The sequence below is a fragment of the Thamnophis sirtalis genome, unplaced genomic scaffold (assembly GCF_051295495.1).
Source record: "Thamnophis sirtalis isolate CommonGarterSnake01/CBP01778 unplaced genomic scaffold, rThaSir2_p1.2 scaffold_7, whole genome shotgun sequence".
NCBI classification, from domain to species: Eukaryota; Metazoa; Chordata; class Lepidosauria; order Squamata; family Natricidae; genus Thamnophis; species Thamnophis sirtalis.
The window spans coordinates 93,050,190-93,066,600 of record NW_028261387.1 but is presented as its reverse complement, the minus strand read 5'-3'; the positions used below and the strand labels follow the sequence as shown (position 1 = coordinate 93,066,600).

The 16,411-nt window shown below is 35.9% G+C and overlaps 1 protein-coding gene across 2 annotated transcripts in view; it reads right to left on the bottom strand.

Annotated features, from left to right (window-relative positions):
• Nucleotides 1-16,411, bottom strand: part of ZBTB46 (zinc finger and BTB domain containing 46) — a 52,055-nt gene that overhangs the window by 17,983 nt on the left and 17,661 nt on the right. The window contains exons 3-6 of one of the 2 annotated variants that reach the window (XM_014072978.2): nt 9,802-10,083; nt 3,623-3,792; nt 937-988; nt 620-850 (exon numbers count right to left, since the gene is read on the bottom strand). In XM_014072978.2, coding sequence (XP_013928453.2) covers nt 678-850; nt 937-988; nt 3,623-3,792; nt 9,802-10,083 — 677 coding nt within the window. In that variant the 3' untranslated portion in view covers nt 620-677. Of the gene's footprint in view, nt 1-619; nt 851-936; nt 989-3,622; nt 3,793-9,801; nt 10,084-16,411 lie in introns of those variants that run through there. The other variant, XM_014072980.2, reaches the window with a different exon arrangement.

Genomic DNA, 16,411 nt, shown 5'->3' with positions numbered 1-16,411 from the left:
TTTGTTAAGTAAATCGGCTTCCCCCACTGGCTTTGCTAGTCAGAAGCTAGCTGGGAAGGCCACAAATGGTGATCACGTGATCCCTGAATAAATACATGTTAGTTGCCAATCGCCCCAATTTTGATCATTTGATAGTGGGGTTCCTGCAACAGTTGTGTGTGCGAGGACCAGTTACAAGTCTCTTTTTTCAGTGACATTCTAATGGCAGCAAATGAACCGTTGTTAAATGGAGAACTACCTGTACACTACCCAGATGAGGTGTTAGGTATTTCAAGGTCTGAAGAGCTGAATTCCATGCCACTCCTAGTTTAAGATCATATTCCTGATTTTCAATATTCTGTCGTAGACGTTCTTCGGGTGGCTGCGTGGAAATTAGATAGCAACCTTTCTTATGAGTAGTCAGGTTTTTCCAAGTACGAAAGAAAGCCCTTCCCACAAGAAGAGACATTAGCTGGAGTGTACAGACATAGAATGCTGATTTAAGTCCGTTTTGTCTCGAAATAATTTGAGGCCGTGAGGGCACTGCATCTTCTTCCAATTGAAAGGGGTTGTTTTTTCATGCCGATCCATGTTTGACTTTAGTGTGAAGCTTGCGGGACATTTTGAACACTGGAAGCGGGCAAGGAGACGTGTGCTCAGAAGAACCAGTCAGGTTGGGCCTAGGATAGTCAGTCATATCAAGAGGAATAATCATAGGGAATGTGTGTTCTTGGAAATGTCCCTTTAGTTTTGTCAAACATTAAAAAAATTTCCTGCAGGAAATACAGCACAGTGTCCTGGGTCCTGGAAAACCCAAAAAACAAATCTTCATGGTCCAAGTCCATGTCTTCAGATTGTGCAGTATTCATATCTAAAACAGGAGTGAATACATTAAATTTTAGTTTTTATACTTAGAATCATACATGACTGAGCTTTGTGTTTTTTTTCCCCATTTACCTGTGTGAAAGCCATCTAAACGCCACAATGCTAGAAATCTATCATGAGTGATCTGAAATAGAAAAGCATGATTAAATTAATGAACAGTCAGAAATTCCTTGTATTTGGTTTGATTCTTTCATATCCTGCAGCACTAAAGATACAAATAATATCTATTTCACAAATAATTTGGTACTGAATCTGGCTGTAATTTCATAAATATTAATAAATCTTCTCCACAATATTATTTTTATCCCCAAAAGCTAAGCATGCTTTTCCTGGACATCCAAATTCCAAGAACAAGTCATTGAACATCTATAATTTTGCTCAATTTTATTGTTCTTAAAATCAACCTTGTTTCAAGTGAATAATACAGAAATCAAACCTTTCTTTAGATATTACATTTAATACTTGGACAGAGAGTTGACTATAATTTCATATCAATGCACTTTTTTAGGCTATGAGTAAAACAAGTATTAAATTTCCTTATTAAAAAGTAGTAGTATAGCAACAGTTGTCTTAATTACTTCATTATAAATTTTGATTAACTGAAACTGAAACATTTATATAGATTTACATCTTGCCATTCATCAAAGAGGATTAAAGTGCCACATTGGTTCTCTGGCCACTAGTGTTTTTACTCATTAATTCTTGAACTAGCTAAATTTAGGGTTAGGGTTTAGGAGATAATAGATTATATTTAGCCCATAGATTTTTGGCCATGCAATGCAATTTTCTCTTCCCTCCTATAATCCCACCATGTGCTAAAAAAACTGCTCTGGGGGAATGGAATTGGCCACCTATAAAACATCTTCTGAGGGTGATTTCTTAAGTGCAGTAGAAGGGAAAATCTTATACATCCCATTTCGGCATGGACACAAATATTTTCACCTCCAAACAACCAACAGGACTCCATGTAATGAAGTGCTCAAGAGCTCCCACAATGCTTCCTAGCTGTGAAGAGATTTGGAATACCTTCTCCAATGTATTGGTTCTATTTATAGAGGACTCAGCTGGTGAGAGGGGAAAGTGAAACTCTCTCATGCCTTCTCACTTGCTGCTTTTAGAGAACGTTACTGAATTTCTTACAAAATTGTTTTATTCAACCTAATATGAAACTATTCCTATACTGTTCCTGAACAGAAAAAAAATCCCCAAATTTGAATAATTTATTTTGAAATTTCCAAACAAGGGCAAAACCAGACCCATTTTTGGTGAAAATGGGACGCGCAGAAGGTTTGGGATGCCGGCAGAGTGCTCCTGGGGGCTGGGGAGAGTAAAAATGGAATGTGCACAGGGTTCGGGAGATAAAAAAGGAGCCCATTTTTTGCAAAAACGGGATGCGCAGAGGGTTTGGGAGGCCTGCAGAGTGCTCAAGGCGGCTGGGGAGGCCAAAAATCGGACACACTGAGGCCAAAATCTATTTTTTCTTCTTCTTTTACTCTTCGAAATCTAGGTGCACCTTATACCCTCGTGTGTCTTATAATCCGAAAAATACTGTATATCTCATGTGAAAGATCGTTCTTCTTTACAGGATTAGCAGATATTAAGTCAGGACACTAATCACTGAGAACACTATGAAACTTTTAGCTAAAAATTAAATGTAAGTCTTTTAACCTACATTTTACAGAATTTTAAATTACATTTTACAGTTATCAAACAGTACTTCTCTCATGTGTTTGTGTTTAGAATAATGGCAAGCCTAAAATAATTCCATATATCTTGATCATATATTTATCTAAACAACGGTTTGTGCTTTATGATACCTGTGGTATAAGGCTGGCTTCCAAATGTATCTGAATCTGTCCAATGAAAACCTAAAAATAAAATCTGTCCAATAAAAACCTGTATTTCTAAGCAATAAACAAATGTGTTTTCATGTTTGTAATATCGTTAACTCCAGAATCCATTGACTTCAATTAGGCTTATTTGCAGAAAAGTAAATACAAAATAGCTGTCTAACTGGTCTACATATTTAATGCAGACCCACTACTGTTTGAAGTGGAAGGCATAAATCACCATGTATCTATGCATTACAAAGATATCCTTAGCCTTTACAAGAAGAGGCAAAAGAGGTGTACAGGTAGTCCTCGACTTACAACAGATCATTTAGTGATCGTTCAAAGTTAAATAGCACTGAAAAAAGTGACTTATAACCATTTTTCACGTGTACTTTTGTAATATCCCCAGGATCATGTGATCAAAATTCAAATACCTGGCAACTGGTTCATACTTATGACGGTTGCAGTGTCCCAAGGTTATGCAAACCTTTTGCAAACTTTTGACAGCAAAATCAATGGGGAAGCCAGATTCACTTATCTACTGTGTTACTAAACAACTGCAGTAATTCACTTTAACAACTGGGGTAAGAAAGGTCGTAAAAAAGGCAAAACTCACTTAGCAAATGTTTCACTTAACAACAGAAATGTTGGGCTCAATTGTGGTCGTACGTCGAGGACTAATGTATAATGTTAGCAATATAAGATCATGTATTTTAATAATTCTGTGGTCATAAGACGAGGACTACTGTATAGTGTTACCAATATAAGGTAAATAATGTATTTTAATAATTCTGAAATATTACCCCATCTAACAAAGTGCGGTATGCTACCTCAGGCCACAGGTTCAGGATTAATTCTAAGTATCTCCCAAATATTTGACAATACCTGGCCCCATAAAGCATAATCATAGTCAATTATTATCTTACCTGAGTTGAAGATAACACTCTCTTAAGAGTTTCTGGAGATACGTTATCAGATGTGGTAATGATGGGAGTGGAGATCTGAGTGGCAAGCTGTGATGAAACCAGCTGCGGAGGTGGTACTTCCATTTTGCCATTACATTCGCCCCTGGAATTATTCAACTGGGTGCCAGCCCCTGAGGAACACAGGAAACGGATCTCACCCACATGAATTACCATCAGCTGATGGTTTTACAAAAGTCAGAGAATGGACTGCTGCAGCTTAAATCTTCTGTCCGTAGAGGGAACGAGGAGACAAAACAGTCCACGACCACAGGTCACTTTAAATAATCTCCCCACCCAAAAGTGCAGAGGGAACCAGGAGACAAGGTGATGAGAGCAAATTCCAGATGCCCTTTGATATTGGCATATTATTCCGTCATCATCTTTCTTCAGCATTCAGTAGCATTCAAAATATTTTCAAGTATCGCTTTTCCAAAAGGTTTCTCAAAACTTTTTGAAATAAAAAATGATGCCATAACAACAATGATTTTCAAGTTACTCTCAGTCAAATGCTGACTTTCAGATGTTTCCAGAGAGGGATTCTTCTATAAAATCAAACTGCTTCGATAATTAATTTTACAAAGAGGTTCAGATGTCACTGTCTTCGAGGTATAACATAATTGTCCTTTTCTATTCTTTGATCCTATCTTTTTTCTTACCACAAAAATCAGTATTTGTGAGGAAAGAGTGCAACAGATGCAGTCTGCTTTTTTATTAGATGCTTTGGAAGGGTCATAATTATCCTGTCTAGTTGAGCTTGATGCCTGGCGACTTACAAGACTGTTTTTCAGTAACAATACAGAAGCCATCTGCGTGCCTGTAGGAGGGTTTTTTTTTAAAAAAAAACTTCTCAAAATAGACTGAAACTCTGGGATTTCCTGGTGGTCTCTCCTCCAGGTAACTGAACTGACCCTGCTTAGCTGTTCCAGTATCATCCAAAGTTGGATATGTGCTGTAACACAGCTTCATAACAAAATATATATGAATCTCAATCAATAAGAATGAAGATTTGCTTAAAATACCAGTGGAAAAATGTCAATTTCATTAAAAAAAAAAAGAATGAAATGTTACATGAATTTAAATTTTATGGTACCTATGTCCCATAGATTATACAGGCTGAAGAGTATAAAATATTCCTACTGCTGGAGAAAATAACATGCACCAAGATAGAGCTGAGTGTAGCTAAACCAAGCGTAAGCGCTCACTGGAATCACAGTAGTTTTACATTTTAATAGCAAATAACTTACTCTATAGAAAGACATTCAAGAAAATATAGCATGTAAGGAAAATCATTTCTCAATCTCCCGCATTAAGATGTAATCTAATTCATATATCATGCTGAAATCTAACATGGTTTGCTAGCTTAAGCATCAGTGCTGAAAGAAATGAACTATACAGCACCTTATTGTAAAATACTGTTAAAACTTATAGCAGATTCTTATGAAAAGAAACAACAGCAGCACAGCATGATATGGCTGAAGGAAATGTAAGACTTGATTCCAAGATTTGAACATAACAATGAAGTGTACCAAATATGCAAAGCAGTTGTTCAAGCATTAGGGATGCCAAGAAAACACAGTTCTACAACTTGTACTTCCAATGCAAAAAATGAAGAGCAGTGTGCAAACTTTCATCTTATTATCCTGGATCTTATTTATGTAACTTATGTAATATATAGAATAAGTAGAGAATATAGAGGCATCTCAAGTTGGGGGGGACCTAATGATTTCAATCCCTTCCACTAAATATTGTGTATGGTTGTATTAAAAATGTTCCAAGACAGTAACTTCACCATAACTCTATGCTTGTTCCTATAAAAGCGGTACTTTATGGGTACTACATCAGAGCATAACCCATATCTAGAGCAGTTTCTAAAAAGAAAGCTGATAGAAGGAGCTGAAAGAAGATTATAAGGTTATCTAAGTTAATTAGGCAGACAAGAGCTTCTTCTAAAAAAAACCAAAAGAGATATGATTAATAGGTTTTAATGCTATACTGTATATCTCCTCCTCCTCCCTCATTTTAGAAGTTTCAAAAATCAAGCAGGCAAGTACAGAAATATTTAGTTTTTAAGTTGTAGAAAATTTGACTACTTCATATTTTTACATTACAATAATGAGCTAATGAAACAAATACTACAAATGTAAAGCTGTGAATGGCTTAACTCTGGATAAGCAGAAATAATAATATTTGAAACTCTGATTACAAATAATAAGACCTATTCACCATACTTTATATGAAAGCATATCATATAATCAAAGGCAAGGGAAACCACTTATGACTGTTTCAGCATCCCCATTGGTCATGTGCTCAAATTTTAAAGGAAGATCTTTTGTAAGAGGAGAAATATATTTCCAGGGTATTACCTTATTTTTTGCCCGGGGAGGAAAACACTCATTTCCAAATAGGTTCCCCCCCCCCCCGTCCCTGCGCCACACACACACACACTGACAGCTACAGCCCTTTCTGAAAAATAACTACTGTAATTCTTCTACGATGGTTATCTATGTAAAGCCTAAAGGAAGAAAAAGCTGCATTCCAGGAACCAACATGTCTTTTCTGACTCTAGCTGCCATTGTACCCAAGGCCTTGGAGCGCACTTAAACATCCAGTTCACTTTGTCAAGAGTTCCCTAAGGATGATAAGACAATTAAGATATTACACAATGACCCTGCAGGAGTGCACAAGATTACAGATGTACCTTGTGTTTCCAAGAGTAAGAAAAATGAAAGAAGACTGGTTGTCTTATTGGCAAGGGACCACTGATAAATAAGAAAACACGCACACAAACACACATACACCGCCTCACACACACAGGATGAGAAAAAAATGAAAGTCTGTTCTCATTCTCTGCATTTTAAACAAAATTAACAAACATAACACCCTATTGATCAACACTATAATCTATTATGAATATAACTAGGTCCATTATTAATGTTACAGTACATGAGCAGGTACAACAGGGCTTGAGGACACAAGAACATTGATGCCACTTCAATACTAACTTCTAAATTAACTGTCCCAAATATTCCATTTAGGTATGAAGTAGAAACCCTATACAAAACCTGAACTCAGATTCCATCTTGTTAAACAAAAACACATTTTAGATTGATCAGAAGAGAAAGGACTAAAGTCACTGTGGGAAAACATTCCAAGGTTCAATTCTGTCAGGTACTGCCGAAAGATATCATTGTTAATGGTATTAAAGAATACTGAGCATTGCAAAAGAAGTAATAGGAATGAACTCTACCCTACTCCATCCCTTACTGAAGTTCCTAGCACAGATCATTCATCAGACGAAAACACCAATTTCATTCAATACACTGAATTGGCTCAAATGGGGTCCAAGTTAGAAGCATCAACTATATCCAGATTTTGATGCCACTCGACTGGGCCTTCTATCTGATATGTTGAGTTGAAAAACATGATTTTATTTTTCAAAGAGTAATTCTTGTGGTTATAAAAAAATAAGCATTTCATTTTCTACTTCAGCAAAAATAAATTAGTAAGAATGGAAGGGAAGGGGAGGGGAGGGGGGAGGGGAAGGGAGGAGAAGAGAAGAGAGGAGAATTCTTTATTGACCAAGTATGATTGGACACACAAGGAATTTGTCTGGTACATAAGCTCTCAGTGTACATACAAACAACAAGTGATAAATCATGATCATAATCATAAAATACACTTATCGTAAATCATAAGATACAAACTCAGTGATGGTCATAAGATACTAAATAAATAAACAAGATAAATCATAATAGAATACTAAATAAAGGCAATCAACATAAACCATGAGATACAAATAACAAAGTTATAGTTATAAGAAGCTAAGATAATGAGAAAGATGAAAAGATGAAGACAATAGGTAACACAGCCCTACTAGGTGGCTTGACATCCTAAGGTGTAGACAGTTTTGTCGGAATTAGTTGTTTAGCAGAGTGATAGCAAGGGAGGTGGCTCAGTATTATTACTCAAATGCTTAATTTCTTCAATAATAAGCACCAATACCTGCCAGGTAACTACTCCAATTATTTCAGTACCTATTAAAATAAGCCCATATTTTTCTGTCCAGGAATCAAATTCTGTTTTCCTCCCTATAGTGCAGCAATCTGAAACACTCCAATAGAGTAGCTTTTTTATATTAAATCAATATTACAGAAACAGTATTTATAATGCAGAAATTGGAGACTTTCATTCCACAAAGCATTTGACATGTTTTACAAGTCTGTATGTTGCACTACAGTTTGAAATAAAACCACAGGATCTTCCTGTTTGCTACAAGTAAAATGGTGAATGAAATAATTTGATAATTGATTTATCAAATTCATAATATGCTTTAAATCATAATGAACAGGCAGACTATAATAAAATAAAATGAAATCCAAACCACTATATCAGCAAGTCAAAGTAAACAAATTAGAACAAATAAAGCACAAGACTATTTATTTATTTATGTATTTATTCTAGGACACATTCACACCACAGCACAAGATTTATAAATAAGAATCAAGCCAAAATTTGGTTCCAATAACAATCTTCAAAGACTTTCAGAAGAATATCATTTCACTATATTCTGGAAGGTCACCACTGAAGGGGACATCTACTTTCTGAAGGAAAGTTGTTCAAGTGTACGGGAGTCACGATGAAACAACAGTATTTTCTGGTTCCACCTCATCCCACCTCATGAAAATGAGGGACAATAAGCAACTTATCCTGGAAGGATCTCACTGCAGTAGACAGTCCTGAAGATATCTACTTTCCCAGGTATATTTACAGATAATATGTGAATGCCTGCTTCAAGAAGGAATAGCAATAATTGACCAGACTGATGCCAAGTAACAAATTTTGTCCAAGTAACAAATTTTGCCAAGAAACAAAATTCCAGTATTGCCTAGAATTTGAATAAAACATGGATGCAGAGCTTTAAAAAAATAAACCTGCAAAACCAAGGTCCATTAAATCAAGGTCTATTCTCAAAGAGGCAAGATTTTAGCTACTTTGAAGAGGAAAACTTTGGGAAAATGATAAGGCCATTCAGGCATGTATTCTGTGGTTAACAAAATGAGGAGCAAAGCACCAATGGCAAATCGCGAGTTATTATCTCTCTCTATATACGTGAAAACACTCATGCAGGAATCACGAAATCTCCAGAACCGGAAAACCTACAAACGGGAAAGTTGGCATGTATGTTCCTCTTGGCTTCTAGGTGCTCGGTAACAAAGGATTTTTCAAAATGACCATCAGAGCATGAGTATTTCGTATATTATTATTAATTCACTCTGATGCTAAGGAGTTAGACGTTCTACTCCCCCAACCTAAAAACTTGGATGTGGGCATGGCCAGCACATGACTCATTCGGCCTGCTGGCTGGGAGTTTGGAGATAGGGGAGGCTCTGTGGGGCAAGCCTGAGGGAGAGAAGGGGAAAGGAGAGGTTGATGGTAACTACTCATTAATTTTCAAGCTGTGTTTATTTATCAAGCCTGATCACATAGTTTTGTAGTGGAGCACAGGTATTCAGCTAGTATTTAATACATTTACTTTATTGATCCTTAGAATAATATGATGGCTCAATCAGACTCTTGACATACTTAACGTTAGGCATTTTAACCATCCCAGTAAACACAACATACACATTAATAATCAAAAAAATAAATCAGCCCAAAGTGTTCCATATAGAAAGCCAAATTTGTCTATCTGTGTGAATTAGTCTTAACTAAACACAAAAGAGTTAAACTGCAACATTAGAAATACTGCTATCTGACCAGCAAATTAAATAGTACGGATACCACATATCAGAGACTCCTATAACTGAATGTTCTCAAACAATCCAATGGGAAAAATAACCTTAAATCTAAAAACATGCCATCACAAGAGGAAAGCAAGGGTTATACAGAGGGGCATTTTTCATGCATTATGAAAGGTACAATCAAAACATAAATGCATTGCCCGGTCTAGCCGCTACTTGTGAGACCTGGGATCTAAAATGTTTCAGACACAGAATGTAGATTCTAAAGATGGCTGAGAACATTTCAAGTGGCGTCCATCACACAGGGACATAAATTTAGAGTGACTTGAATTTGATTTAACAGCTCTTTTATGAATGCTAATTAACCTTTTAGTAGTATGCACAGAAACAGCAACTTACAAGACAATGAGTGTGTGCCTCTGGGTAAATATTCAAAGAGCAGAGAACTTTCTTCTCCCAGCATGTCAGCTTTCAAGGACAATAAGCTATTCTTGCTCATAAGAGCTGCCCGCAAGTTAGCAACTGCTAGAGCCTGAAGTGCATCCTCTTTCTCTGGAGTAAGTGGCTGAGAGAGATAACTCACATCACCTCCTAGGAGTGCTTCATCAACCTTTGCATAAAGATCCACTCTCTCTATTCTGTTGTCAGAATTGTTGGGCTCTGCCCCTGTCAAATCCACACCTGAATGAAAGAGAAACAAAGAAACAAACATAAATTTACATTTAAGCATGGAGAATTAGCAGGTGCATTTGTAAAATCACAATTGAACTCACAGTCAGCACCAGTATTCAGAGCTAAAAGGCTCAAAATATATCCTTCCCCCCCATTGCATTTCATATCCATGTTATGATCCTTTCGCTGATATTATTTCATAGTGTACACTTTGCAAGATATACAATATATATATATATATATATATATATATATATATATATATATATATATATATATATATATATATATATATATATATATATATATATATATATATATATATATATATATATATATCACTTTGTTGTCTTTGCTGCTATAGTGCAGAAGACTAATTACCCAGTTTTAAAAAAATACTCCAGATTAGTTTTTTGTTTCTTTTGTTAATTCTGCTAAAGTTTAATAATGTGTTACTGTTAAACAACATTTTATATTATTTCCTAACTTAAAAGGCAGATTGAAAAAGCAGGTCAATCATGAAATTTATTACTCCCATAACAATATATCTTCATTTTTTAACAATGGCTTTCAAAGATTGTAGTAGAATGTGAAGATTATGATAGATCTGACAGGAAGTTATTATAGGACGTAAATTGCCAAGTTTTTTAAATTGATCAGCTCAGCAAAACAAATATTAAAAATATATTTAGTATTTTTTTACTAATATCACGTGATACTTTTGAGCAGAGATGCAAAAACCCCAGCTTAAGAAATTATGACAAAAATACTTATGATAAATGCTAAAGAATCGGAACTGTACCCTAGCCAGCTGTCTAACATGCATTATCAGTGAGGAGCTCTCCCATTTTTTCTTGTTTTTTTATATATTGGAAACTGCATTTAAAGATGCCTTTTGAATTCAAAGGTGGAACTGCCACTCATGTACAAGATCTATTTTCTCATATCATACCTGATGCACTGATACTGTACTATGCTGGCCAAAGCCGGCCTCGATATCCAGAACCTGAGCTGAGTGGTTAGAATGCAGTATTGCAGGCTGATTCTGTTGACTGCCAGCAGTTCAACCCTGATTGGCTCAAAGGTTGACTCAGGCTTCCGAGGTTGCTAAATTAGGAGCCAGATTGTTAGGAGTAATATGCTGATTCTGTAAACCGCTTAGAAAGGGCTGTAAAGCACTGTGAAGGGGTATATAAGTCTAAGTGTTATTGCTATTGATGCCTTCGCATGATTTCCCCCTATGATTTAATGTAATTAAATAGTCTGAGTTATAGATTTGTCACTGGCAAGCCAAAGACCACAAGGACATATAGCAACTTGATAGAATCATCTCCTGAATAACTTTTTTCAGAAATCAGGACCAGAAAAATATTATTGCCAATAACAATAAAGTCACTGAGGTCTGTCAAAGACACTCTTGCCCTGTCTAGTTACCAGATATTGCCACTGAAATCACACTATCGCAATCAATTAAGCAACTTGGAAACAAGGTTTATTTTTTTAAAAAATCAGGGTAATCAGTATCTATAAATAAGCATTGAACTACCTCACTGCCCTTCATCTTCTTTGGAAGCAGAAGAACAAACCATTTTCAAATTCTTAGTACATAGGAACCAATTACACTGGAAAGCCAGGAAAATCATTTCCAGATTTTTGTTATCCTGTTTCAGCATTCTATTTTCACGCCCACATCAGGGAACTGATGAACCAAGAGCTGTACTGTCCAAAATTAAATTTACTGCTCCTATATGAAGAAGGGCAAGACCATGAACTATGATACAATGGTGATAGAAGATGACACAGATAAATGAAAAACTTAATTAAATTGTGGGAGCTGTATCAGACATTGCAGGAATACAAATTGAAAAACCTCCTCCATCTGTTACAGAAAGGAGTTGGAGCAGTTAATAACTAGAAACTCAAATTTTTAAAAAATAAATAAAGCTTTTATTATGGGTCATTTTTTTTAAAAAAAAAATCTGACTTCTGCTTACCATTATCAACCTGAAAAACAAACTGAATAAAGTGATAGAACTAGAGTTCTGATATATGTAGAGAAAAAAGTTGTGAAGACATTTGAAACGTTGGTCTTGATGTATGATAGAGAACTCAATTTATAGGATTAATAAACCCCTTAAAAGAGGAGTAGACCATACTGTTTTGGCCATATTCAGTCTTCTAAATTTTGCTAAAGGCACATTCCCATAAGTGGAGAGAGTCAAAATAATTTTAAATTATAGCTAATTTTCAATGCCATTGTCTCTTCTTTTCCAATGAAAATCATTCATTTAAAAATATTATATAACCATTGTCATAAACAACTATATGCCTTGTCCCATAATGGTATTTATTTTACCACACATTTACAATATTGAAATCAGTTCTAGTTAGTTCACAGGGACTGGATTTATACACCTTCCAAGGTCGGTAAAACGAGGAACCAGACTGTTGGGAGCAATATGCTGACATTTGTTAACTGCTCAGAGAGTCCTCTAAAGCACCATGAAGCTGTATATAAGTCTAAATACTACTGCTATAGTAACCAAGGGTACGCTGATGAGACATGCTTATTTATAACCAATTCCTCTTCCATTCCCCACTTAACTGATTGTTCTACTGCTGTTCCCTATTTCCCCCTGGCATTATTCTTCAGTACTAACTCAGTTCATAAAGCCAAATTAATCCTTGATGAGGAAATTCAATATATTAATAAGATTGGGGGCGGGTAAAATGAGTGGAATTATTTTAAACTCATGGTTCATGATCATCCTAGGCTTGGGCATTGGGGTACTGTGACCCATAGAGTGTCCATTTTGCTAAGCAGGTGACGTCTTGACCATGCAATGAGATCAGAGAGACAGATGGGAATTGCAGTTGGCCTGCCTTCCACTGTGTTACCCAATGGCCTTTCTGCATGAACTGGCTGAAGTCATTTTGAGAATGAAGTCGTATGCCACAGGGTAATTTTCTAAGGGGACACTCATGCTGTTTTGGATAATCCATTTGGGGATTTTATGGGCTCCATGGCAACCACCAGGCCTTTTGGTGCACTGGTGGTCACAAACACAGGACAGGCAAATCTCTTGATTTCATCTCAAACACTCTTGATCTGGAATTCACTCCATTGTGTGAGACGGGTGATTTGATGACAGGAGGTGTTGAAATCACATGATTATATATAAGAACATTTGCTGGTATAAAGTTTTATTTTAGCATTAGTGTTCTGCCAGAGATTAAGGGAATCAACCTCAGAAACTCTTGCAGAAATGCAGCCCATCTTAGAACCTCTTCACTATTGACCATCATAGCTTATTAAAAATAGCCACAGGCATTGGCCAAATGGGCTCAAACAATGGATAATGCATCATATGCAACTGTAGAACCTCCTTGGAGTTCTTGAAAAATGTTGCCAGAAACCCCTGGTAGAATCCCTTTCTGCATAAGACTGAAATACCAGTGATGGCATAATTGCAGTATCTCTTGGAAAAGAAAGGGGGCTACAATATGGCTTCAAGGCTGATTTCTTCATCTTTCTATAAGAGCACCGTGGAGACAAATAAAATACTATTTTGTCCCCAGAGCTATTTAATATCTGCATGAGGCTACAGATGCAGTCACTAAGTAATTTAAACTAATGAGATCAATATGCCATTGTGGGTCTGAAAAAACTTAACAGAACAGAGAAGAACCTGAAATGTCAAAATTTGGATATAAAAGTCTAAATAATAAGGACAAGCTATAGTTAAAAAAGCTGGGTTGCAACAATTAGAAAAGATAGTAGCAATTTATTTTAAAGGGCAGCATAAGTAGATTAGTGAATCGTGTAGTCTCTAATTAAGCCAATCATTAAAGCAAACAAGAACAGCATTCAAAAATAGAAAGGAAGTAAACTCCAATATAGAGAGTTAAATGCATTATTGCAGGAAAGGCAGTTCTTATGGGGAGGAGTAGATGCAATAGAAAATTTTGAGTTTGAGGAAAATGGAATACAGGGTGGGGAAGGGAAATAGACACATAGATAAAAATGGGGTTGGGGTGGAGCCCATTTAAAACTAGGGTGTAGTCAAAAAAAGGTCTGAGTTTCAAGCAATCTCTCTTAGCTTCTTTTTAAAAATAACTTGACCTAACCCTTTCATAAAGGAGCCTTAAAATAGAGCTATTCCCACAGCCTCATTGCTTTACTTATCCTGTAATTGTTCCATGAAACCCGAATATTATAGTCTACCAATTATTGCTGTACAATTACTCAGGACTTCCTCTATTCATTTTACTAAAGCTAGTGACTGTTCTGGGCAACATTTTTCTACACACTGCCTTATCTTCAGCTTTTTCTCTTCTAATCCCCTCCAGCTGCACCTGGTAACACAATTCCACAACCTCCATCAAATTAGCCATCATACAACTCACATGTCCTCTCCAACTCTGCTCTCGGTGGAAGGTCGGCGTGCCTTACCCAACCCACTGCCCCAGTCCCTTTCAAATCCCATCGTCACCTAGAACTAATCATTTCCTTCCTCCTAAACCTAGTCTCTCTCCTTCTCACTGCTGAATAATGGAATAGTTTATTCACAATAAACCTATTTTTTTTTAGAAATGAAAATATTTTATTATTTTGTTAATCTTTTTTCTCTTTTTACTCTTTTATTTTTTATTCACCACCGAAAGTCATAAAAGTAGAATACATTCTTGAAAATCACTCGGTCGAGCTATTTTATTAATTCAAGGAACATTTCAGTGGGTATACCACTGGTGGGTTCTGGATCCCGTTGCAACTGGGTGGATGAGCCCTCCAGAGCACCATACTGTAACGGTATCTGGTGCTCCCAGCAGGGGAGCCAGGATGTACCGGTTGTATCCCATCACTGGAGTATAAACACACACGAAAAGAGTGTACTAATTCAATTGGGTTTTATACTATAGAAATCATAAGACTCTTGAAAGTACACATGAACAGAACATAAAACATCCATGGTAAAAAAAAAAAGACATGTTTATAATGCAAAAATAATAGTCAGGAAGAAGATCCTGATAAATCGAGAAAGTGCTAAAAGATCTGGGACATTAGTTTGTATTTGACAAACTGATTTGCAAATCATTTAATTACAGTTCCAGTACTATCTAGTCTTAATTCCTAGAGAATTAAGTCTAGGGCTAGACTGAAAAACCAAAAGATACCCTGGAAGAAAATCACGCCCAAAGTGCTTTCATTTCATTAATCCGTTATGTAAATCACCAGGAATTGAGTTTCACTCAAAGATAGCTTCACATTTATTAGAATCAGCTTAAAGATTGGTGATTCTGATCTTGGCTCACCTAAATTCATTAAGCAGCTACTGGACTGGTACTAATTTTTCAGTTCCCATTCTCCAATGTAATAATGGTAAACAGGGAAAATATTGCTTAAAATCAGCTACTGCATGGTGTTTTAAGGACTGTCAAGTCAGAAACATGATTAATGAGCAATAAATGTATGGTATTATTATTAAGATTTATTTCCAGTGCTAAGGAATAGACTTGAATGTAGTGATTGACAGTTTGCAAAATGGAATGCTAAATATTTAATTCAGAGAGATTTGGGTCTATTTAAGATTTCCTAGATTTCAAACAAATATAGATTCTGTTCCAATTCCAGGTTAAATAAAGCTTCATACAAAGTGGTCAGACTGTTGATATATCTACTTCAACTATCTGTGTAAACAATCAGAAGCTATCTATAAGATTTCAGAAGATTTTTCCCAGATCTAACATGGCATGCCAAAAAAAGGAATCTAGGACCTCTTGAACGCTAAGCATATTTTCTACATTAGCAAATAGCTGTGGCCATGTTTCCCAACAGTATATACATTTGAGAAGGTAAAATATACAATCTTTCTCACGGCCTTACCCTTCTTTCCAGATACAGATGCAATGTTAAATAACTTTCGTTATACATTTCAGAGAGGACTAGCTAGCAGAATGTGTTGTACTGATCTCTAAAAGCTTCTGTCCTTTTTCAAGGACTGCATGAGACGTATTTTCCTTTAGTTCTTTTTGTCTTTCCTCATCCTTCAGTTTGTTTCTGATGATTCTGTAGGTGATCAGAAGCAATTATTTTTTTACTAAGCACTGCATCTTATATTTTTCCTTTTTAATTCATTTGGAAGCAACCCTTTATTTCTCCCTTCAACAGAATATGTTCCCATTTTAAAATCTACAATTAAAAAGAAACTTCATATTTTCACCTTTTAAATAAAATTTAGTTTTGTTTATCCCTGGTAGGATTAGCCAATCTCATAAGGCAGTGCTTTTTAAACTGTTTGTAATGATCTGACGTGACAGTTTGACCCAATCATCTCTG